At 35.0% G+C, this 26,158-nt stretch overlaps 1 protein-coding gene across 1 annotated transcript in view; it reads left to right on the forward strand.

Annotated features, from left to right (window-relative positions):
* The window catches only part of WDR70 (WD repeat domain 70), a 137,749-nt gene that overhangs the window by 52,727 nt on the left and 58,864 nt on the right, over positions 1 to 26,158 (forward strand). Inside the window, exon 10 of the mRNA XM_038170879.2 lies at positions 24,608 to 24,782. Within this exon, the coding sequence (XP_038026807.1) occupies positions 24,608 to 24,782 (175 nt within the window). The remainder of the gene's footprint in view (positions 1 to 24,607; positions 24,783 to 26,158) is intronic.

The raw sequence follows: 26,158 nt of genomic DNA on the forward strand, positions 1-26,158 counted from the left end.
TTTGATCAGTATTTCTGTGTGGAGAGCCTCTGTGTGCCACTAAACTGTTTGCCTGAGCCAACACTTGTTTTCAAAGATGCTTGCAAGAAAAGGAGTAAAGGTCTTCAGTTATCATCTACAAGTTTAGAAGCCGCTTACAGTAGCAATTCAAGCATGTCTGCCATGCTACTTAAGCAATGCTGAATAGCAATGTCTGAGGAAGAAGGAAGTGAAGAGGACACAGGGGAGCACCTCAGGGGTGTTAATGTACTGTTAAATACTACTCTGTATATTCTGTGCTTGTAGTACAGGGATGTTTGTCCACCATCTCTAGGGAGAACAATCATTCATAAATTGAATGTTAGACTTCCCAACACTGTTAGAATTTACAACATCGTGGTATATATTTTATCATAAGGCAGTATTTGTGTTGTCTGTTTCCTTAATTGAAGGGTTGCATCTTCAGGTTGGTACATTAAGGAGTTGTCACGAGGCATACAGAAGTTAAGATAAAACTTCGCAAGTAGACTTGTATAGTAAAATGAAAATAGCACATTTCAAATATTTAAAATACGTTTATTTAAAACATATTTTGAATACATGTATTTTCCTTTCAGTGTAAACCTGCTGTAGCTCGAATTATTGCTTGGGGACAGTCATTTTATGCACTTGACAGTTTCCGTTGATTTTGGGTGATTAAGGCTATAGTAATATGCTGAACTAAACCGTAGTTTAAATGAACACTCTTAGGGATTGCTATTATAAAAGAAAAGTTTTGAAAGATGGCCTGTTTCTTGTGATTTATTCATGGCATTCAAATTAGAAATTAGCTTTACTTTTTGTTTTATTTTTATTTATTTTTTTTCTAATATATCCTCTAAGTAGGTTTCGACTATGACATATTCTAATTTGTGGTTATTAGGCTATGTGTAAATGTATTGTGTTTTCAGACTGCAGATATATGGGTTACCAGCAGGGAGTCTCAGTGTGTTTTGTATGGCTGTTCAAGCACATAGTGTTGAATGTGGAAAAAAAATGCGTAAGAAAAAGACAGTTCCTTCTCCCTGACTCTACATGAGATAAACAGCAACTGGTCAACTTACACACTGGAATGAAGCAGACCCTAGACCTGAGAGTTGCTGAACAAGTCTGAAAAGTCCTCTTGTTAACTTGTATAAGTTTATCTGCTCATGTGATTCTTACTGAGTATGTGTAGCTTAGAGTAGCTCACTTCATTTTCCTGGAAAATGTTACAGATGATGGCTTACTAAAATGTATAATAGCATACTTTGCGGGTTGCATATAATAAGCTCTAAAAAAAATAAAAAAACGGACCTTGCTTTTGTAAAAATACTTTCATTATTCTTGATTAGAGGTGAATAATAATTTCATTATATTTTTGCAGTTTGTTCAAAGCTTGTAAGTCTGTTAGTAGAAAATAAAGGAAATATAAAACGAACAAACAAAAAAAACCTGCCAGTCCTATAAATAATAATGTGATCAACCTTAAGTCCATGTCTAAATAACACTAATTAACCACAAATGTGGCAAAGTATTTTTAGCAGAGTGTTTTTTAAATAAGTCTTGTGCATATTCTCAGATCTATGTAGTATTGTTTCTGTTAACCTTCCAACATATAAAGTGATAAGAATGAAATTATATCAAAAGAAAAAAGCAGGTATAGAAACTCAATTGTCTTTTTCATGAGACTGCAGTAAATTGCCTTTAAAAGTTTCCCTTGCAGAAATTCAGTTTATTTCAATTTCCACTAATTTGTCTGTTAATTTATATCAGCCTTTCCCCGTTTTTAAAGCATACATCCAAAGCTCTTTTTAATATTGGTATTAACTTGATTTAAACTTTATTCTTGTCCGAGTTATCATTTGATCTTTTCATTTGTGGTTGTATATTAGTAGAACCTTAAATACCCTACAGCTTGAAAGATTCTGAATACCCCTCAGTCCCTTTAAATTGCATGTACCTTTTGCCTTCCAGGTAAGGCTGAAGAAATCTTTTGGATAATTATTATTAATCTGAATGCATTCTGCATTTATGTGTTAAACATTTTGTGCTTAAAGGGTGATCAGCATCATCTTTGTCTTTTCCATAAGGCTGTTACCACTTTATTCAGGCTTACTTGGAGCCTATATTTATTAATTCGGTGAGCTGCTGTTTAATCTATGAGCAGTATGTCAAGCACACAGAAATGCATTAAATTTTATGGAACACTAATGTCAACATTAATGCATTGCTTGAAAGTGAAAGAAAATTTTGAAAATGGGAAAGACTTTAAAAATTACTTTCTGGAAATATACCTGAGCAGAATGCCTTAAAAAAATACCGTGTGTTTTAAAATGTAACTAACACCTTGCTTATATCATTCCGAAATATCAGTTGACTTCTATGTTAAAACAACAGAGGAAGAGGAAACGGATAATATTGTTTTTATTATTTGGATGTTTTCTTATCACGAATGTGATAGGTATTTCTGTAAGCAGGAGAGGTCAGTGATATTAAGTGTTCCAGCAACAGGTGTTATATGTCCCTATTCTCATGTATTTTTTCCTTTTAGAAGTAGAATTGCAGCCAAACTTGAAACTTAGCAGTCCTCAACTTTGTGAATTGTCGCTGCAACCATTGCTGTGGTTGCTTAACAGCTGGTTTACTATAGAAAATTCCTCTCATAAGTCTTCCTTCTCTCAAGTTAATCTAGCAAGTTAAGTTAATGTTCTTACTCTTCAAAAGGTATCTTCAAGAATATTGACTGCCATCCTCGACTGACATTTGTAATAAGCTATTTCAGAATAAACTGTGCTTTAAGATGAATGCATCTCCAGTTAAATAGTCAGAGATCTTTCAGTGAAGTAGCTTCAAATTTTCAGAAATAAAATTTTGCATTTAATGTGCAATTTAATCCTTAGACTAATCCATGTCAAATATGTTTATGTGTTTTTCTAAAAGACACTTCCTGAATGGGATAAAGGTCAATACTATTTCCTAGTAGATTATTTCCATTAACTAATGGGGAAAAAGGGCAGATCTCAGCCCTAGATGCTTGTAAGTGTAAGTGATGGTAATAGCATTCAAAAAGGAAAAGTGAGTATGTTCTTACTAGCTTTTAATCTGAAAGGAAGGATTTTAGCTGTTTGACAAAGGTATCTTAACTACCTTTTTAATGAAACAACAGTAAGTTTGATCAAATTTGCAAATATGATTTGTAGTTTCAAGTATGCAAAATATAATTTATGAAGGACAAGTGGTGTAGATAGTGGTTTTCTGTAACTTTGTCCAGTGCTGAGAAGCATTGTCATATCAAAGAGTTTCCTTTCCTTTAGGATGTCATGTTGTAGATACGGCTTTGGATATTGATGCCTTGTGGGTGCTTTTGGAGTTTGATAATTAGTTAGTTGATGATAAATTTAATCCCCAACTAACTTCTGCTTTTTTTTTTATATGTTAACCAATTTCATCCTATTACCAGATTCTTGTCTCGACCAGCTGCTGTCTCATCTTCCTCCTGATTACTGCCTTGTTTCTTTTCCTGTGTAGGTGGTAGCTATCAGTATATGACTTCATGATCATTGCTTTCTGGCATGTCTTCCTTCAGTTAGGCCCACAATTGCATAAAGATTTGAGAGCTTTTCAGAAAAGGTCTGGAATAGTACTAATAAAGATGGCCAGCAGTCAGTTTCTTGCCTACAGAGCAATTAGTTGCTTTTTCTCTTACGATGCCATTATAACAGACTTGAACTGGAAAGCTGCCTTCAGCCTACAGGATTCTGTTCTGATAACTTGATGAGATTGGTGTCCCACAGTCTTTCAGAGCCAGGTCATACTATAGCTCACATTCTTGTTCCTTAGATTTATTTATTATTTTTTTTAATATTAGTAAGTTCTAAGGAGAGGATGAGATATGTTTTCAACCTGTGTGGCCATGTGCTGTGAAGGAAAATTCCTCTGGCTATGATACTGGAATTATGTGGCGTTTCTCCTTGATTTATAAAATTAAGTCATCAGGTTACATACTGTATACTCACTCTAGGTTGATGCTCACTCTAGGTTGATAGTGTCTCAGACTAAGCACTCTTTAAGTGAATACCACCCTTGAGTTTGTTTGAACTCTATTAAGGCTAGGAACAGCTTTGTTAACAGCTTGAGAACTTAATCTGCAATTTTACTGTTCCTGAATGTTATAAATATCAGTTATTGTATCAGTTATTCTGTGTATATGAAAGCAGAGGTGAGAGTAGAATGTGGATTTATGTAGTTCAGTGTAAGTGGAATTATCATTATGCAGAATTTATAGATTTTATGGATAATGGATTTGAAGAGATGTGATAATTAAATACATATGACATCCTTTTTTGTTGTTGTTGCTTTAAGCACCAAGCAAAGCACAGCACTGAAGAAAGACTTGGATAAATATTATTAGTCTGAACGCATTCTGCATCAATGTTAAACATTCTGTGCTTAATAAATACAGTTAGTAATGTTCAGTCTACAGATTTGAAAACTGCAGAGAGCAGTAAGATAGCAATGCCAAGGCCAGTACCAAGAAGTTTGTATAAACTTTTCCCTAGAATCTAGACTGCAATGCTGCGTCTCTTTTCACAAATTTGAAGACCAGTTGGCAAAGCATACTTGAAACTAATTACTAGCATTCTGCCTTTATCTAGGGAATCATTTAAAAATCTTTGTTTAATTGCAGTTTCAGGCTTGTGCTTTTGTGCAATTCCTGGATTTACTTCTTAAAACAAGCTGCATACTGTAGAGCATAGGACCTGCTTTGATGTCCAAAGTTATTACTCTCCAAAAAGATCACCCTTATGTGTGTCTAGCTGCAACACACTGCTTTATAGGGAAGAGAATGCAAATTATATTGTGGTGAAAAAAATAAATTTGTCAGTGCTGTAGTATGGCTAGGACTTTCATCCTGGGAACCAAAAAAAAAAAAAAAAAAGAAATCTTGCCAAATTTTCAAGCACGTATGTACATAAGTGCATGTATACTCACATTTGCACTTCATATAAAGTATTCCATATGAAGGTAAAATTCTGAAGTTTGAAATTTTTTTCCTCAAGATTTTTAAGACTTTTTTCAGGTAAGTATTAGGGTTTTAACATATTTTTGGAATTAGTTTAGAACACAAAAGGATACAACTCAGCTATAATGAAATACTTGTATTCCTACAGAGATAAAGTTGTGTTGTGTTATGGTTGAACTTCTGAAAGTTTTTTTTCTTTTTTTTTTGTGTCAGATGAAGATATAAATTAAAATTGGTTTATCTGTCAAGCACATTATTTAGATATTCATAGCACTTCAATGTTTCTTGAACTGTCTGAGGAGCATAGCAAGAAGGGACAGCCTTTTCAAAGAAAGTTGTCTTTTGCTACGCAATCAAAATGTCTTAGGATTTTCACAACTTAGGTTATAGAGATGAGCTTTCACTGGAAATTGTTTCCTAATTTTCTGTCAAAATAAGACATATTCCAAAAATGTTGTATTATTACATCTTTCCTGGTCTTGACTCATTTTGACAGAAATGGGTTGGATAATACTTTTGAGCAACTTTGTTAGCAGATTGGAGGGGCAAGTAACTTCTGGCAGGATAGAAATGACAGGAGGCTGGAAGCTGTAATATTTCCATCAGTTCAGCTTGATATCAGATAGGAAAGGGGGTAGGAATTTGCTGTGTTAAAATCGGTAGGAAACTTCCCATGCTTTTGGGATGTATATAGATTTTTAAGCAAACACTTCCAGTGTGATAACTTTGTTATACAAGTAGCTTTCACTCTGGCAATTTCCTTTCCTGTCTTCTCCCATGAAAAATTGATTGTCTTTGATTACATGTAGATGAAATCCTTTCCTCTCCTCTCAAGTATTCAATGGTTAATTTTAACCTATATCTCAATTTAAAGGACAATTTTCGCATGAGATACACATCTTGCTTTAATGATAAGAATTCTCTGGTAATTCTAGTAATAATTGGAAGTACAATAGACTTAGTAAACCAAACTCAAATGTTTTGGTTTGATAATGAGAAATTAAAGTAGGGTAGGCAGGAATTTATTTTGGCACATTTGCTCACAAAGATAAAAATGTATTCTGTCTAAGAAAATAAAATTAAATTCTCGCCATTAATGTTCAAAGTTGATTCTGTTTTAAATTTATGCAGTAATGGCTAATGATAGTTAATATTCTACAGCTTGAAATTTTGGAGAAAATATTTGCTTTACTTTTTGACAGTTGGAATTACAGACAATTTCATTGTTTGCATAATAAAACTTTAATTTGTTCCTCTTCATGTTATATAAATAGATTTTGAGCTAAAATCTCTCTGGTACGTTACTTGTTTAGCATATAAGAGAGCTACATAGAGTGTTGTTTTTTTTTCTTTTCATTGAATGAGTTGTAGCAGACTGAAATTGCTTTCCTTAATCCAGTCTTTTCAAAGGTGTATGGTTTCACTGGATACTGGTTGGTCTACAATATTTCCAGTTCAAAAAATTCCATTTAAGGCTGATAAATCTCATTTCACAAGTGATAGAATATACCACACAGAATTCTATATGATTTTTTTGTGAGATAAACTTGTCATTTGTTTAATCAAACTTCTTCTATAAAAAAAATAAAGTACATTTTATCCATTACAAGCATTAAATTACAATCTGTTGATTTTTATTTTTTTTTTTTCTGTTAATTGAAGTGAGCTTTGTTTTGGACTTGAAAGATTGATTTTGTAAATATGTGCTCAACATTCGGCTTATATAAGTAGAATTGGTTAGTAGTGAAAGAGCTTAAAACTGATAATCTGAAGTAAACAAAATACCATGTTTTTAATGCAGTTTCATAAGATTTTAGTATTGCTTCAAATTTTTTATATATATTTTTTATAAGTTAGAGCATATTTTACCAGAGAGATCATGACTCTATTTCTAGTAAAATCTGATCAAGTATTAGTCACTGTCAATGAAAGTAGATTGGTTGGTAAACTAGGTGAAGAGAACAGCATGTGAGGTCAGACATGTAGATGAATATTTTCAAGACTGGACCCATTTCCTTAAAGTTATTTAGGGTTAATTGTATGTGAGTTCTTAGTATGAGTCTATAGAAGAACAGATGCACATCTATAAAAAATGTGTACACAAAAAATTAACTTTTAGTAATGACATTGTTAAAGGGTATGTTGTTAATATTTTGTTCAGTAATTATCCTTGAGACTGCAGCTGAGTTCTGTCTAGTTCCAATAACAAAAGCCTAAAGAGGATGTTGCAAGACAGTAAAGAGGGAAAATTTCAGAGAAGAATCTCAAAACTGCATTTAATAGAGATTCAAAGAGCTGAATATGACTCAGTTATTGAAGAGGGTATTAAGAGACTTTGCAATGAAAGGGAAATACTAAAATGGAGATAAAACATCCATTGAAATTTGTTTAAATTGTTAAAGAAAGGCATAACTAGATCTAGTGATTGGAAGCTGATAAGCGAGGCTTGAATAGGAAAGATTTTTTTTTTCTCAACAGAGATTACGTGACTGTAGAACTGATTATTAAGGGAGGAATTCTGTGTTTTATTTTTTTAACCATTTGTGGCCTTTGCATAAAAAATGGTGATTTAAATTTCTCTTTTAATCAACAAACAAACCAGTGAGCTTAAAAAACACCAAGTAATACACCTGGGATTGGGATATGCATCTAGATTTCTTTGTGAAAGAAAAAAGAAATCTAATCAATGTGACTAATTAATGTGACATGTGACTGACATGAGACTTAATTTCTTATGGGTAAGTGTTTAGGGCTTGAGCTATGAATGTCTGTTAGTTATTCAACTTTATGAAGCTATGAAGAAGCTGACACGTGATCTATATTAGAGTGTAACAGAGTTGTCCATGTGAAACTCTTGGTGAGAAATGGGCCCAGTGGTAGTCTCTGTTGTATGTTAATTAAAAAAATACCCTATTTTGATTGCATGTTACTTCTTCAAAACCAATCTGCCTTCACAGTGTTACCAACCAATTCTTCATTGACCTATTTTTTCCCTCTTACCATCTCTGAATTATTCCCCAGTTGGTTGTTTTACAATCCCTGTATGGCAATAACAATTTTTAAAGCTAATTTTATCATTCAAATATTCGCTAATTAAGCTTTTCTCTCGAGAGGGATTAGTTCGAATTTGGTAACCTTTCATCTCTTTCTTGAAATGTTTCCAGACCTGTAATCTGTGAAATGTGTTTGCTAGGACAGAATATAGCTGATTGATATTCTTCAGTTTAGCTCATTAATGTTAGTGGAAACTTGTTAAATGGAAGTTTCCAATTAAGATCTATATTCATTGGTGTCTGCATGATTTAAAACCGGCTGGCAAACATTTTAGTCTCCTGTGGTTGAACGCCTGGTGAGATAAGATACAGATCTTCTTTTGTCATCATAAATGTATTATACCATATACATTTCTTTCTTCAAAATAAATAATTTACTTATATGCATTTGTAGTTTCCTTCTGTTTTGTGATTCACAGTGAATTAAATGGATAGTTAACAGAATAACAGATAACAGAAGAGTTTCAGAGAAGAAAAAAATGTTTCTTCCCTTTCTTTGGTGATACACACTTGAGCTTTAATTATTCTATCAGCATTTTTATTGTAAATTCCAGTGAATAAGTTAAGTTTAAACAGAGTTGTTCTAGGCTAAAATTCTCAAACAAGAAGTTTGTTTTTTTTTTTAATAATAACTTCATTTTTGCATCCTTTTTTATAATAATTCTGATAATGGATGTTATTCTTAGTCTATGAATTGATGTTTCATCCCAACCTGTCTGTCCATGGTCTGAAGTGCTTTTTCTTTGTTGTTTTTTGTTTGTTTGTTAATTTTTAAGGATACTGAACAAATATAGTGCAAATATAAAAACATGTTTTTGTAGTTGTCTTCTGAAGACTATGAAATCAAAACTGCCATTTAAATACAGTGTGGAATAAGTTTCCACTTCTATGCAGATAGACTGCCTCAGAGGACCAGAGTGTGCTCATAGTCCATGGCCAGGGATTGTTTGCTGTAGAAACTTTTCCAAGTAGATAAAGTATGTCTAGTGCACTTAGTAACTTCCACATATGTTTACATGAGGACTAGCCACCCAGTAGTAGCTATCTCAGTGACTCTAGAATGGCTGATTTTTGGATGTGAAAAGTAATAGCATCATTGTTTGGTTTTGCAGGTTCATATATTTTGGGAAACAATCACTTGTCAAGCAGCTGTTTCACTTAAAATCTCACTAACTTTTCTTATTCTCTGCTAAAGGTTAGCGCTCTTACTATAGAATTGGTGGAATGAGTTATGTGAACATTAACTTTCTACTAAAGCAGATGAGCAGTGGTTTGGTTTAAAGAGCTACCTCATCAGGTGAAGATGAAATGAATGATTTAACACTGAAACTGCCTGATGATAATGCCTTAGGCAATGCCAAGTGGATTTTCAAGTGGATATGTAATAACATCCATTTGTTCAAAATGCAAATAAGCTAAATATTTATCAGGTTGCTTACTTGTGTCATTGTTTCTGAGCCTAGCTTAATATTTCAAGCTCTCTGCAGTTCTTTTGAATGAAAGTTAAAGTACCCGTACTGCCTACTAATTTGAAAAGCTTAAGGTTGTGGGAAAATGTAAAATACCATAAGGCTTCTAAAGGCAGAAGAGATTTGGTAGATTTGCATATTTATTTGGAAATACACATACTTCTATAAAGCAGTATTCCATGCATATTCATAGGAAGATTTTAAGGTAGTGAGCCCTACAAGTTTTATCTCTTGTAATGACTGAATTGGCAATTAGCTTAAAAAAGGCACTCTCAAACTATTCCAGATATTATTTAGAATTGAATAGTAAATGTATGTGACTAGTGCTATGTTCATAAAACTCAAACCAGGAGGAACATTAGAGGTATATGAAGTAAGAAAAGTATTTGGCTTCAAGGAAACCAAATGTTTCTGTGAGGACGTGTGTAAATAAATACAGAGAGTAAGGAACTGAGAATATGGTACCTGGTCCCAAGATATATGACGTCTTTGTTTTTTTTTTCCGCATGACAGAGAGATTTAGGTTTTTGTCTCAGCTATTACCTGTGTAAAACACAACTTTCTTCCACACAAGCTTGGTTAAGCCAGTATATGAGACACCCTGTGTACTATAGAGTTACTGCTTAAATACTTACATTAAAATACTGTGCAGAGTATCTAAAACCCTGTTCTCAAGACTTGCATGACATAAAAATAAGGCAGAATTGACATTTATGAAAATAAAATTACACAGGAGGATTTTATATCCAACATATCTAGCCTCACATAGTTGATTTTTATTTCAACCATAGCAATTGAGCTATTTCCAGTAATGTGGTTTAGGAATTACATGTTTCAATTACGTTCAGTTCTGGTAACTTTTTTCTTACTTCAATCCCTGGAACAGCTTAGTTCTCATCCTTTGGCATGTAAGCATGGTATTTGGCAGGAAGAGGTTGCATTGTGGTTGTGCTGGGGTATACTTCTGTTGCTCTTGTGTAAGTCTCCTCTGATTAGTCAAAATAACAAGTATTTGGAAAAAAATCACCTCTAGAGATTTATTCATAATATAGGAATGCCTTCATCAAGACATTGCTAGTATCTTGCACGTGTCTAGTAGCATGCTCTGCACTGGCATAGTAGTTTGCTTTTTGTCCTGATATGTGTAAAGGTGTGAAGTCCACTCCAGATATATGAGGATGTCTTTTCCCAGATTAACTTATCTATTTATAGATATATTCAGTGCAGAGCTGATTAAGAAAGCACAGCAAATGAGCAGGCCTGGTTAAGAGGAGTTTGAATAATGACTGTGCTGGCCCTTGCTGAAAGCTCTATGTTTACAAAAGGGTTAGTAAAGCTATTTTCGTCTTTATAAACTATGTACGTTTATATTAATATTTTTCTGAAGTTTTTCTTGATTAAAATGTTAGCTGCTGCAATAAAAAATGCAGTCACTTGTAAGAGCTTGCATTTGAGAGCTTTTTCAACTGACACTTTTACTACATAACTCAGTTTTTAAGGGGTTCAAACCGTTTCAGATTATCTGTTTTAAGAACCGAAGATTTAAAATAGATTAAAAAGTTCCTGCTGCAATGCAGATAAAATGGGGGACCAAAGCATGTTACTTCAAAAAGTGACAATTTTGTTTCTCATTTATTTAAGCAGGTTTTGCTGTTGTATTGACTCTGTGGAAGTGTGGCTTTTGCTTTGCCCCTGGACCCTATGGAATGGTTTTAATTTTAAACTCCAGGCATGTGTATGTGTACACACACACACACACACACACAAAACTCTACTTTCCACATTACATGGTTGAAGTGGAATTGATTAATCAAGTGTTTTTGACATTACAGCTCATGTAAATGTTAACTTTTGTTGAAGACTTAGTTTTCTTGTTAAGCATTGTGCTTTGATCTTTCAATTTATTTTTGAGATTCTGCCCCACCCTTATTTGTTGATTCCAAGACTAGATCAGTGTGTTTCTCTGAAATGATAAACTTAGAATTTCATACTATCCACGGTCCACCAAATTTCTGTTGTTATTTTATATGGAATAGTGGAGGCTTATTCTGTTTATCATTGTAAGACAGAGAAGCTCTTACAGGAAAAACAAGGAAATGCAATAAGTGGTGGTGAACGATAAATTAAGAACTTGCAGTTCCTTCGAAGTCACTTGAAATACACATATATCCTGCATCTATAAACACAGTGACTTTATTAAAAATGTGAAGTTGTTCATGTTTCATTAGAGGTGACATGGAAACGCTTTGGAAACACCCCTGCATTTGGAAATAAAACTGGTTTTGTAAACTCAGTTTACAACTTAGCAGTATTTCACCAGTAGCTGATCTGGTGAATTTATACTTCTGACACTGACTTCTCTGCAGTGGCTATATGTAATTCTAATAAGATGGTTCTACTTTTTCCGTATAAGACCTGAATGACAGTTTAAGAACTTCTATACTGAACATCATAACATCAGCAGTGGCTTGTGGGTCTAAACAACTGATCAAAGATGATGCAAGAAGTTTTGACATATCATGACATTTTAAAAGTCATGTTAACAATCCACAAAATTGAGGGTGCCAGGGCTGATGAAATCATAGAAGGGACAAATTTCAATCCGGGACCAAGTTGGACCTGTTTGTTTCTGTTAGTGAGGGCTCCTTTTCTTCAAGAGAAAACGTTTAGATTTTAAACATGAAATCCTTCAAAAATTAAAAGCTGAATTCCAAAAATGGCTTATTTTTGGAAAACTTTCTTTGCTATGTTTGCTGTACTTGGAAGGAGCTAAACATATAAAGTACTCTGAATTTGCTTTTTGCAAAATGAAGAAGAAATTAAAGAAATTAAAATGTAGCTTCTAACGTAGGCAAAAAGGAAGGCTAGAGGTGAGCATTTATGCTGAAGAAACAAAACCAAACAAACTAAAAACCAACCAGAGTTGAGAATTTACCTGCTACTTGATTGACCTGTGCAGGAGCACTTTCAGGGAGTTAAACCTTGATTGATGTGGAATATCCAACCAGGTGTGGGGATAGCTGCTTGTTAGCTAAGCACATGAACTTGTGAGTGAGGAAATGAGCAGAGAAGGAAGACATAGCACAACAAGTAGGAACAAGTGACGTAAGTCATCAGCTTAGGCTTCCGCAGTTTTCCCAATATCCATTGTTAATTTTAGTCCTCCCAGTAGCTCTTGAAGTCAGTGATATTGATGCTATTTGTATGTCCTTGCAGCTATTTAAAATTTATTTCTATTCTTACTAGCTTTTGAACAGATTTATGTTGGTTTGTAGCATTTTAGATGTTTAGAAGAAATGTAGGTTCCTGCCAAGAATATTCATAGGCTCTAAAGATGTTGTAAAGCACCCTTTTTGAGTTGTCTGGAGTCACAGAATAATTTAGGCTGAAAAGGACATTTGGAGATCAACCATTTCAATCCTTGCTTGCAGTAGGGCCAAATTAGAAAAGGTTGATCAGGTATGTGTAGTGAATGACTAGTACAAGTCTGTGTAGTAAATGAAAAGGCAGATTTCTGAAGACTGAAATTTCAGGGCTTAAGGCAGACAGAAGATTAAAGCACTACAAAGGAACATGTTCCAACTCTAGAGATACTCAATGTTTTATCGCCTTGGGCTCTGAAACAAGTCATTTCTCTGTTCTTTTTTATTTAAAAGGAAAACAAGATTGTTTAAAATGTTTTCCAAATTGTTTATCTTCTGCCTTCAGTATTTTTAAATCTACACGTTTCCAACTCCAGCAAAACAATAATAAACATTTTCTCCCATGTGGAGAACATAACTGATAAGAGAAAATAATTCCCTTGGTTTTCATCTTCAGAAGTGATAAAATCTAATGCTGATTTGTCCACTAACTTTCTGCTTTAGACTTTTAGCATTATGCAAAGGGCAGAGAAGAATGTAGTGACTTCTGCAGTAGTAGTAACGTTACAGTGTGAGCAGAGGGCAATTGAGCCAGGAAGACCAAGAGGATAAGACTCTCTGTAGACAGACAGGAGCAGCCTCATGTTCACAAGACCCGCTCCTCCAGAACCCTGTTATCTCTTGGAGGGACAGCAACGTAGAGCATAGGCAATCCAGGAGGTTCCTAGAATGTGTAGATGATAACTTCCTTCTCAAAGTGATAGAGGAGCCAGTGAGGAGAGGTGCTGTGACCATAAACAACGAGGGTCTAGTGGTGAGTGTGAAGCTCAAAAGGCAGTCTTACCTGTAGAGACCATGAAATGGTGAAGATTTGGATCCAGAGGGCAGCAAGAAGGGCACACAGCAAGCTTGCTTGGACTTCAGGAGAGCAGATGGCATCTTCAGGGATCTGCTTGGTAGACTACTGTGGTACAAAGCCCTGAAGGGAAGAGGGGCTGAAAAAAAATGGTTAATATTTAAGGATCACCTCCTCTGAGCTCAGGAGCGACGCATCCCAACAAAGAGGAGGTCAAGCAAAAACATGAGAAGGCCTGCATGGATGAACAAGGAGCTCCTAGCCAAACTCAGGCAGAAAGAAGGAGGCCTACAGAGGATGGAAGCAAGGACAGGAGGCCTGGGAGGAATACAGAGAAATTATTGGAGCAACCAGGAATCAAATTAGGAAAGCTTAAGCCCTGTTAGAATTAAATTTGGCCAGGGGCATCAAGGGCAACAAGAAAGGCTTCTCTAGGTACATCAGTGATAAAAAGGAAGACTAGGGAAACTGCAGTTTCTCTCTGGAAGGAAACAGGAGACCTGGTTACCCATGATATGGAGAAGACTAAGGTACTCAATGGTATGGAGAAGACTAAGGTACTCAAGGTACTGGCAAGTGGCTCTTTCTCTCTTGCAAGTAACAGAAAGCAAAAGTAGGGACTGGCAGAATGAAGAACCACCCAATGTAGGATCGTGTGAGGTAGAATTCAAGACAGTCTAAGGACCTTAAAAGTGCTCAAGTCCATGGAGCCTGATGAGATGCATTTGTATGTCTGGAAAGAACTGGCAGATGAAGTTGCTGAGCTGCTGTTCACCATGTTTGAGAAGTCATGGCTGTCTGGTGAAGTCCCCACTGATTACAAGAGTTGGGACATAACCCCCATTTTTCAAAAAATGAAAAAAAGGAAGAACAGATGACCTACAGGCCAGTCAGTCTCACCACTGTGCCTGACATGATCATGAAGCAGATCTTCCTGAAAACCTTGCTAAGGCACATGGAAAATAAGGAGGTGACTGATGACAGCCAACATGGATTCGCTAAGGGCAGATTGTGCCTGACAAACCTGATGGCTTTCCATGATGGGGTTACGGCATTGGTGGATAGGGGAAGAACAACTGACATCATCTACCTGGGCTTGTGCAAAGTATTTGACCCTGTAGAACACGATATCATTGTCTCTAAATTGGAGAGACAAGGATTTGACAGATGGACCACTCAGTGGGTAAGAAGTTGGCTGGCCGGTCACAGTGAAAGAGTTGTGGTCAAGATCTTGATGTGAATGGCTTGATTCATCCAACCAGCAATGAATTGTGTTCCTCAGGGGTTCATGTTGGGACTGGTGCCGTTCAACATCTTTGTTGGCAACAGAGACAGTGGGATCAAGTGCACCTTCAGCATTTTTGCCAATGACACTGAGCTGTGTGGTACCATCAACATGCTGGAGGGAAGGGGTGCCATCCAGAGGGACCTGGACAGTCTTGAGGTATGGGCCCACACAAACCTGATCAAGTTCAACAAGGCCAAGTGCAAGGTCCTGTACCTAGGTTGGGACAATCCCAAGCATAATGGCATTTCAAGCTTTGCAGAGAAGGACTTCAAGGTGCTGGTTGATGGGAAGCTCAACATGAGCTGGCAATATCCACTTGCAGCCCAGAAAGCCAACCATGTCCTGGGCTGGACCAAAAGCAGCGTGGCCAGCAGGGAGAGGACAGGGATTGTCCCCTTCTGCTCTGCTCTTGTGAGACTTCACCTAGAGTCCTGCACCCAGCTCTGGGGCCTCTGAAGATAGAATTGTTGGAGTGAGTCCAGAGGAGGACCACAAGGATGGTCAGAGGACTGTAGCACCTCTCCTATGAAGACAGACTGAGGGAGTTGGGGTTCTTCAGCCTGGAGAAGAGAAGGCTCTGGAGAAACCTTATAGTGGTCTTCCAGTGCCTAAAGGGGACCTACAGAAAAGATGGAGTAGCTTTTTACAAAGGCGTGTAGTGACAGGACAAGGGGTAATGGGTTTAAGCTAAGTGAAGGTAGATTTAGATTAGATATAAGGAATAAATTGTATACTCAGAGGGTGGTGAGGCACTAGAACAGGTTGCCCAGCCACTCCAAGGACAGCAGGGCTCATCATGCTTAACAGCTTATTGGGAAGGCAAACGCCATCACTCTGAATGCCATCCTCCTCCTTTCCCCTTCCTTCCTCTTTACCCCATCTCTTATTGCCAAGCATGGCACCGCACGGTGCGGGACATCCCTTTGGCCAGCCTGGCCCAGCTGTCCTGGCCTGTCCCCTCCCAGCTCCTGGAGCACCCCCAGCCCCTCACTGGCTGGGCAGCACAAGGAGCTGAAACGTCCTTGACTAAGTGCAAACACTGCTCAGCAATAACTAAAATGTTGGTGTGTTTTCAACACTATTTTCATCAAAAATCCCAAACACAATATCATACAAGCCTCTATGAAGACAACTACCTCTATTCCAGCCAAAACTATGACAAAAACATGTCTTCTCTACAAAATACTCTGCCTTCTTAATTTTTGTGATGAGGAAGGAAGTATCTTATACTTTGTTGTTTATCTCAGATACTATGATAAATACAGAGGTTTGTAATTTGTTACACTTTTATGTGCTGTAGTTTGGCCTGGTCTTTAGAAGATATTTTTATTTTTATTTTTATTTTTATTTTTATTTTTATTTTTATTTTTATTTTTATTTTTATTTTTATTTTTATTTTTATTTTTATTTTTTTTTGTGGAAATTATATTACAACATAAAATCGCACTTTAAAAATTTTCTATTTCCCCAAGTATGTAGTTAATCTGTACAACTGAGTTAAACTTCGCATTTTTTAGAATAGATAATTTAACCTTAAAAATCATAACACATTAAAAACAAAACAAAAAAAGAACACAACAAAATTGAAAAAACAATATTGTTCTTCAGCTCTGCTCAATTGCTGTTTGTTGCTAAGGGAGCTGCAGAAATGTGTCTCTGAGTGAGATCTAAGATGTCAGTAAAAGTGGTTACAATGTCTATTTGTGATGTCTATAGTATCAGCTGAGAGGTGTTGCTTTTGAGATTTACATTGTTTAACAGTTAAAATTTCAGTCGATTTTTCCACTGTTTTAATGGAGAGTGCTGCTGAATGTTAGCTTGAATCAGTTATTTATTGGGGTGAAGGACCACTAGAGATCCAAGTGAACCTTAACTCTTTTATAGCCATGACTAATCAGCTCTTTAGAAAGCATCCTGTTTTCATAGTGATTTTCTCTTGCTGCTTTTGCTGTAGCATGCAAGACTGCTCTTGAGTCATTTCAGTTGATGCAGGTGACAGTAACTTGAACTGTGGAGATGTTCTTTACCCTAAGCTTTTCCCTTTGATCTTAATCTGATGTACCCCATAGCAAGACTGATTACATCGCACTCTTATCTTTATTGTGTAGGAGATGGGATCTCAGTTGATTGCTTTTTTGCCCAGTTTGGAAAATGGCATAAAAACGTACTTCCTTTTACTGTTAGAGCTTTCAGAAGTCAGTCATCTAGTACATCCAATTCAGCTGATATTCTGTGTAGAAATAATAACATTGAAGTTAGATGTTGCTGCAATAATAAATGAAGGACTTTTCTTCTTGTTTGCAAAGTCTCAGGAAAATACCAATTCTCGTTTTTTGAAGTAGCATGGCATAACGTAGACCAAATTATTATTAATTCAAAAGTATATTTAACTTTTTACAGTTGAATGATTATTCTGCAAATGTACAAACTTCTCCATCTTCAGAAGAATTTGTTTTTCTTTACGTAGCTTTGCTTGCTTATGTTGGGTCTGTGCTCACTTGTTCATGTTAGTCTCCTTATGAAGGTGGGCTGCTCCTGATGTTACTGCATGTATTCCTGTCGCTGTGTGCCAGCAGATAGTTTGGAAGTTACCCAAATGCTAAAAGAACTTTTCTTCTGAAAGAATGCAAGCAGAAAGAACTGCTCAGCACTAGAACCATAAACTTTTTCATATACTTATTATAATTTATTGAAATCACTGAACCTGTTACTTATTAGATGAGAAGATCTTCGGGGGATTGTTCTCTAACCCATATATGGTTTTGTGGAGGCTTGTTTAAATGCTTTGCTGTTTTGAACTGAAGAAATATACTTAGATGCAGGCATTCATGATTACCAGCCTAATGGCTGATGAAAAGAAAAATGACCCTTCTTCCATCAGATTTGTTTTCTGAAGACTTCATCAACAAGAAGCAAAGCAAATCACCTGTCAGTACCAGCTAAAAAGTCTTTTAAGAATCTTTTTCCCTTAGTGTAGTCCAGTTGTCCAAATGCTCATCACTAATGCAATCAAATATATTCAGTGTTTTAGGACAGTGCTGAGAAGGGAGAAAGGTTTATAAGGAATATGGGCACCAATGGGCATGATCAGTCTTTGCCTATAGAGCAGACTAGGAAAGTTTTGTTTGTTTCAGATACCTTGAATTCATTGTAACTATTTTGAGTTAAACTGTCCTAAGAAAAATTATTCAAGAAGGAAACCAGAACACCCCCACACAGTTCAGAACACTTGTGTTAATTATTTTGATTACCCAATGAGTTCTGCAATACCTGTTTTCAGTATATGCCTTTAAGTCCATTTTCTTAGTTTGAAGTTTTTTTCTATATGACTCTGACTCTTTCGGGAATCTAAATAGTGTTCCAGAGCATGTGTTTTGTTTTTATTTTTGTTTGTTTTTGTTTTTGTTTTGTTTTTTCACTTTTTTAAAATGACTCAGTGATTTGCCTTTAAATTTATTTCCTGCAGAAACTGAATGTTTTGAAGATTGTACTCAGTGCAGTGCATTCTCCATTCAGTTCCATTCAGTAGTGTTTAAAGGTTTATTTAACATAATTTTTCTTTTATGTAATTCACTCACTTGCATTGGTTCTTGGGGCTGTTTTTTTTTTCCCCTCAGACAGTAATCCTGTATTCAAAACATTATCACTGTTTTGAGATTTCTAACTGAATTTCTGGGTTCTAAGCAGCACTGATAATATGAAATGCTAATCCTTTGTCCTTAGATGTATAGACTCTTGCTGGAATAGTTCTTGCATACCTGAATACCCTCGGCTACTGCTTTTTTGCTTTTTGTCCATCTAGCTTAGTTAACATTTTTTGTTTTTCTCCACAATTGGGCTTTTTTTTTCACCATATATTCTGTCTTGTATATATTTTTTTACTATTTGTATGTTCATTCCCATAATATTTATTTTTATTTTTTCCCCGAGGCTTGTAAAATTTCTCCAACTAAGCCTTTGCTACTTCACTTCTCCTAGCGTTTCAGTGGTATGCTTGTATTTTCCTCACCCAATTTGTCCCTTTCCATCTCTGCTCTTGTCCATGACCTCCACGAAGAGCTCTGATTTCTTTACCCAGTTAACCCTGTCATAGTCTGTTTGTCTCCATCTCCTGTTCCAGTCTAGTTTTCCTCAGATCTTGCATATGTTGGCTAGATGCAGGATTTTTGCTTAGTAATTCAGAGTCTACTACTCACCATGCAAACAGTTGCACATATGTGTCATTCCAGTTTTGAGTTGGTTTGCTTTTTAATTCATAAAGATTAGAAAATGGGGATAGTTCCCATTCACTGTCATTAGATATGAATCTAATTTCACCACCCCCAAATAGTAATTATAACTTAGCTGTAGTTATCTAAATAGTGGCAGAATATCCAGTTTTATTTGGAAATACAGAAAAATACAGTTTCATAATTGCTTCAGTCTACTTGCTGCACAAAAATAAAATTGTGATGTTTTGTTTATTATTCTGGTAAAATATTAAAGTTTTTTTTTTTTTTTTTTTTTTTTTTAACATTTGGGATAATTTAACTAACAAGCAGAATAATTGTTATAAATTACAATGCTGTGTCTATTTTCTTGGCAGTTTCTTCCATAGTTATGAATTTACTTATGCTGAATATGACTTTTCTTGTACTCTGGTTCACTCTGGTTTAAATTATTTTAACTCTGTTCAGATGCTGGGAGTAGGTAGCTTATTTCAAGTTTTTCTGCCAAACAAGTATGGAAAGTTTCTCTGTATTTCTCCATCTGCATGTGTATACATTTTTTTTTTTTGGTATCTGGCAGGTGATTTGACCTTCATTGTATCTCATGTGCTCAAGAGAAGGCTATAACTTAGTTCCGCTGAAAGAGGGCAAAGAGAATACAATATTGAAAGTTTTCTTGCTGACATGTTCTTATGTCACTATATGTGCCGAATCTTAACAGAGCTTTTCAACTATTTCTTATCTGTCTGTTCTTTTTACATGTTCTACTTTACATGGTTTTTCAACATATTGTTTAAGTTTCTTAATTTCATTTCTGTGTAGGTAGAGTTGCTTTATGTTGTCAAAAAAAAAAAAAAGATAATGGAAGTCTTGCTTTAAGATCTTTTTTTTTGTTGTTGTTTGTTTGCTTGTTTTTTCATTTTGATTTAAGTGTTAAATTTAACTCCTTTATAAAATGCATTTTCTATCACTGATTAAGATGACTTGGAAATCCATGTTCTGCATATAAATTCAACTGTAGCAGTATTTATATGGTGGTTTTAAACTAACCAATAGCTTTCCAAGCTAGCCTTTTTGGTCAAATTTTATCATAGAGGAAGGCATTATATTTTATGAGAAAGATTGGCATTGAATTGCACTTACTAGATGTACAAAGTTAGGTCTTTATCTGTACTTGCAGTGGTAACGAATTCTGTTGCTTTTTTGTGCTGTAAGTTTCAAAAGAATAGACTTCTACTATTATTAAATAACATTAACATTAAATGCTAATAACATTCAATAGTGTGCATGAGAAATATGCAGTCCAGTAGAAATGAAGAGATGGGGTGGGCAGAGAAACTTAGTGTAGAATTTGACATGTTAGGTTTTAAAATGTTTAAATTGGTTCATTCCCTGAATTTCAGTAGACTGTTAGAATAGTATTACTTGATGAATCAAGACTTAGAGACATTTTCCATGGTTGCAGGCTGGGATACATAGCTACATAAATAGCTTTAATAATCTGTGTAAAACAGCAGCATTCTCAATAATTAATTATACTAGAAATTTTGACTAAGTCATAACATTGTAAGAGCATGAGAGGGAAAAAAAAGAGAGAGAAAAACTACTTGTGGGAAGGGAGGAAAAAAAAAAAGGATCCCAGTAATTAAATTAGTTGTTTATTTAAGTATGGATCATTTAACTTCTCAGTGGTCAGGAAAATATCCATGTTACCTTTCCAAAAGAACATTCCCGTCCTTTTCTAAGTTGCTTTGAATTGCTCTTGGCAAATATAAAAACTTTACAAAATCTGTTTTGCAGATGTGGAATCCACCATTTAAAAAGTTAAATTTAAACTTGCCTATGTGGAGCCTTTTTCAGAGAAGTTCTCTTTGAAAAGAAAATTTTGACGGAGAAATTAAAAAGATTTATGGCTGTGTTTATCATTCAGTATATAAAAATTGGCTGTGATGAAAGAACAGTATTACATGTTGGAGGAACAATTAAAAATGTTTTTGCTAATAGACAAATTTTGGTTAAACATAGTTTGTTTTGAGGGGAAAACCAGCAGGGACTAAGAAATTCATTCAGGAAATGTTTGCCTTGTGTTTTCAGTAGAGTTCAAAAAATGCATTGGTTATAGTTATCAATAGGTAAACATTATTCATCTTATACTTCTAGTACTGCAACCTAGAGTGTAAAACAACATTATTCTTTCAAGCCACACTTATTAGAGGCCTAAGGAGATATTCTTAATAAGAGGCATTTTAGCTCAAAAGGAGTCTCCTAGAAGTGATCTGATTGAACCCAATGGTATTTTTTTTTTTTTTATTAGTTTCAGTACAAAAATCAGATTTGACCCCAGGATAAGATAGGAAATGAAAATGGGACTAAAGTAATGCAATCTCAGTTATTACTTTGTTATGTCTGAGAAGGAGGAAGAGGCATCAATGGTCCAAAATATTCTCTAAAACATACAAACAAACAAAGACATTCCAAATTGTAGAATTGAATTCTCTGGCTTTGCTGTGCTGCAGCATAGAGACTGATGGTCAAGAGCAGATGGTCAAGAAGAGAGAAAATACAGAAGCAATGTCAATTAGCAGTTGTTTGCCATATTGCTAGTTTAAAGACATTCTCCTGAAGATAAATTATTTGGGTTTCTGGGCTTCCTTTCTTGTTTATCCCCCTTGCTTCTGGCTAGAATGGGAGGAGTTAATTTTTGAGAAGGATTAGATGTCGTGAGGAAAAGGGACTGGAAAAAGACTCAAATAAGTTTCAAGTGTAAACAGTACAAAGGGGCAAAGCATCAAAGTGCCTGTTGAAAGGAAAGACAGGACGTTGAGATGGTTATTGACAGAGCATGGAGAGTAGAACAGGAATGTCAGAACAAATTAGTCTACATCATACTCAGACTGTGCAATAAGGCCCTTATAATGCAGCAGAGAAAGTGTCTCTGGAATCCTTCGGAGAGTCCTGTACTTCTAGTCCATCAATAGTCTGAAAGAAAATATGAAACATGTATAGTTTATATTCCTAATGTTGTGGTCACTCAGTCAGATAACAAGGGCACAGTGATTTATGTGGTAACCTGATATTTTGTCCATTGTATTTTTGTAATATGATGTCCATTTTTTTTTTTTTTTTTTTTAATAAAACCTGGAAGTGTTTCTGTAAAAAATGAGAACACTTAAAAGGTCTGACTTGAAAAGGGCTCAGGCTTAGCTCAAGAGTTAAGGGCTCTCTGGGAACGATTGATCTGTTTGTAAATAATAGGTGATTTCTTATAAAAGATTTCCTTTATTAGAGAAGTTTTATACTTAGATCAAATAGCAGCAGGGCAACAATAAACATATTCAACATATTCAGTGTGGGGACATTAGGAAAATGCTGAGGGGACATTAAGAGAACACTTATAAAACAATTTATAGGCTATGTGGGCCTTCTTAACAGGGCATTTAATTCACATGTGGGGGCGTATTACCAACTGTCTGCAGCAGAAGCAGCAGGGCAAGAAACTTGGATTTCTCTTCTGATCTGCTGACACTACGGTTGATTTAGGGATCAAAACCTTTTTTTTTTCCTTTACGTCTTATATTATGTAACAGACAGAACTATTCAAGTGTTAGTTCCTTCTTGACAGTTGAAATGTAAAATGAATAAGGTCTGAATATGCTTTATGCTATTCTGAAGTTGTTGAGGTTTTGACAGGACACTGAGCCCTAAAAAGAGGAGGACCAAAGTCTTTTTAAAAAAAAAAAAAAAGGTTGTAAGGTAGGACATTAAGATGATTACTGCTAAAGCATGAGAGGAGAATAAAAGGGGAATCTCAGAATCATATAATGGCTGAGGATGGAAACAATTGCTGAATATCATCTAATCCAACCATCCTGTTCAAAGCTAGCTCAATCATTTTATTCAATGGTCACCTAGGCCCCTAGCCCACGGCCGTGTCCAGTCAGGTTTTGAGTATCTTCAAGAATGGTAACTCTGTGCCCTTGATAGACAACTTGTTCCATATAGCATATAAAGTTTCTTTATAAGACCCTAGAAAATACATTGTAATCCAATGTTTTCTTAAAACAAACAAAACAACAACAAAACATCAGAACAGTTGAATGTCTTATGCTGAAACTCCAAACAAAACACTAAAATGATGCCTTACAGATAACAGATTAGGAAGCTTTTAAAAAATGACACTAATCTTGACTTTATTATGGACAACTGGAGATTCATTCTATTTCAGATTACTGATGTCTCATTACTGTCATTAAAAGTGCAATTATATATAACTCCATGAGCTATTTCCATCTGATTTTCTTGTTAGTTTTATCCTAGAATTATGAATGTCAGCTTTGTAGCCTGTCTTGTAGCTCTGGTGGAAGTTGCTAATGCTGTGCTGCAGTGTCTTGTTCTGGAAAAATGGCAGCCTTGTTGAAGTGGTATTTGCTTTAGTAAAGACCAGTGAATTACGTGCTGTTGGATCATAGGCAATGTTTGTATAGTCTAAACAAATGAGGTTGTCCTGAGAACTTAGTGATTTCTTTCTTTCTAAATTAATGATCTTACTTCCTTTGCCAAATCCTGAAACTCTTCTCTGCATTAGATGCCAGAAGAGTTTTGAATTTTTATCTGGAAAGAACTCAGCGTATTAAATGGACAGAAAACATTTGTATCTAAGACAATTTAAAGATTCCACCTGTATCTCAGTGTTTTAGTTCTCTCTCATTTGGATGTTTTTGTGTATCTAAGAAACATTGAAGATCCAGACAGATACTCTTTTTCCATTTAAACAAAAAAGGATGTATTTTGTTAATAATGTGGGAAAAGCTCAACTTAAAAAAAGAAAAAAAACACAACACAATATTGCATCAATAATTCTTTGTAAAGTATTTGAAGAACAATTTTACCTCAGAACTGAAGACCTACAGTATTAGTAAAAGAACTACAATAACATTGCAATTAAGAATTTAAAATGCCTTTTTAAAATACAGGAAAGCCTGTATTTTAAAACACAATTTAAAATAGGTTTGTCATAGGCAGTTTTGTTTTAATCTTTAGTCATTTCTTCCAGTAGAAAATAATTTCATGTATTTAGATGAAAACTTGGGAAGAATGGGATTTATTTTATTTTTAACTTTCACGTGCTTGTTTGTGAATATGATGTTTCTTACTTGGAAAGATTCTTAACTGTAGTTTCATGACTACTATGTCACATCTTCGATGCTATTTTGTCATTACAACTTTTATTTGAATAATATAATATGCCATTTATGCTGTGAAAGATGTTTGATGATATCATATAAATGATTATTTCTATTATGTCCATTAACTTCACCTAAAACACCTCTTTTTAAACCTTTTTCCAGAACTGTGAGAACATGGGATGTTAACAATGAGAAAAAGCACAAAAGTGTATTTAAGCCACGATCAGTTCAAGGTAAACGGGTCATTCCTACAACTTGTACGTACAGCAGAGATGGTAAACTTATTGCAGCTGGCTGTCAAGATGGCTCCATCCAGATCTGGGATAGGAATATGAGTGTAAGTAATGTATACGTAATAAAAATACTAACTTCTAATGTATGTTGAATGTTGCAGCTGATAAAATCAGTTTTGATATTTTACCCTTTGTTTCCCCCAGAAATCTAAATAACTCACAGGTAAGATTTAATATTTCCCCTGCCTTGTAATGAATGACCATTCAGTCTGCTGCTCTTCAATACAAAACACTAAGAAAACTCTTTGCAGTCTGTTTAAAAATAGCTGTTGGCCACATATGCATATTTGGAATATTATTCAATTAAGATATAATATATGCAGAAAAAGCTCTACTTTGTTGGTTCTTATGTAATTTAAAATATGTAATTCCATATTTTATTTGAGATGTTGTATACGTTACGCAGTAATTCGTAGAACTTCATACCAAAATCAGTTATTTACTCAGATACTAGGCAGAGGAGAATAACATCCATGCGTGTGAAGACAAGGATTGTGCTACACATTAAATGCTAAATGCAGAAAATTTGGACATTAATTTTGTCCAAAATTAGGAATTTAATACTATGGCAAATTTGAACAATTTATGGGAATGACGGAAAAAGTCAGAATCAGAACTTTTCAATTTCTTTAAATGTGCAAAACTATGAAATATACTCTGTAGGTAATTTCTGCTGTTGATATTGAACAACTTAAAATTGAATCTCAAGCAGTTAATGAGTCTGACAAAGAAGGCATACAGTTCTTACTACTGTGTTATCATTTGAAGTTTAGAACTGCTTGCTTTTGCTTTGTGTAGTAGTCTACAAACAGTCCAGTTACAAAGGTTTAATTTTGGAAAGTGGAGCACAAATTCACCAGTCAAAACTTTACTGCTTTTTAAATTAATCACTAACTATCTGCTGTATGCCCATCTTATCCAGGGAATTCATGCCTAATCCCTTCGATGTCAATGGGATAAATACTTACGGCATGGATAGGAGGAGAAACTGGGAATAGGGTCAATTTGTTTGAAAGGCAAAGTAAGAATATAGAAAAGTTGGGGGCAGGGGTGGAGGGAGAAAAAAATCCTTAGAATCAAACTGACATCATAAGTCTTTGGAAAGTGTACAATTAGGAAAGGATGGTTTGAGGGAAATATTACGAACTAATACATGTTGTATTAATCTGTTCAACTTCATCTTTCAAAACACTTGATTTTAAAAATGCAAACAGGCAATTTAGGGAGATTTTTAAAAAGCTTGAATTAAATTTGATCTTTGGAGGCAAGGGGAAATGTATAGATGTAAAGAAAAAAGAAAGTCTGTTGATCATATTCAAAGTACAGCCTGTATTTTTGGATTGTCATCTATTTTTATTTCTGTTTTTATTTCCACTATAAACCCAGTAAAACTTCCTAATGGCATGAAGCTTGAGAATTC

Source organism: Anas platyrhynchos, chromosome Z (assembly GCF_047663525.1).
Source record: "Anas platyrhynchos isolate ZD024472 breed Pekin duck chromosome Z, IASCAAS_PekinDuck_T2T, whole genome shotgun sequence".
In the NCBI taxonomy this organism is placed as follows: domain Eukaryota; kingdom Metazoa; phylum Chordata; class Aves; order Anseriformes; family Anatidae; genus Anas; species Anas platyrhynchos.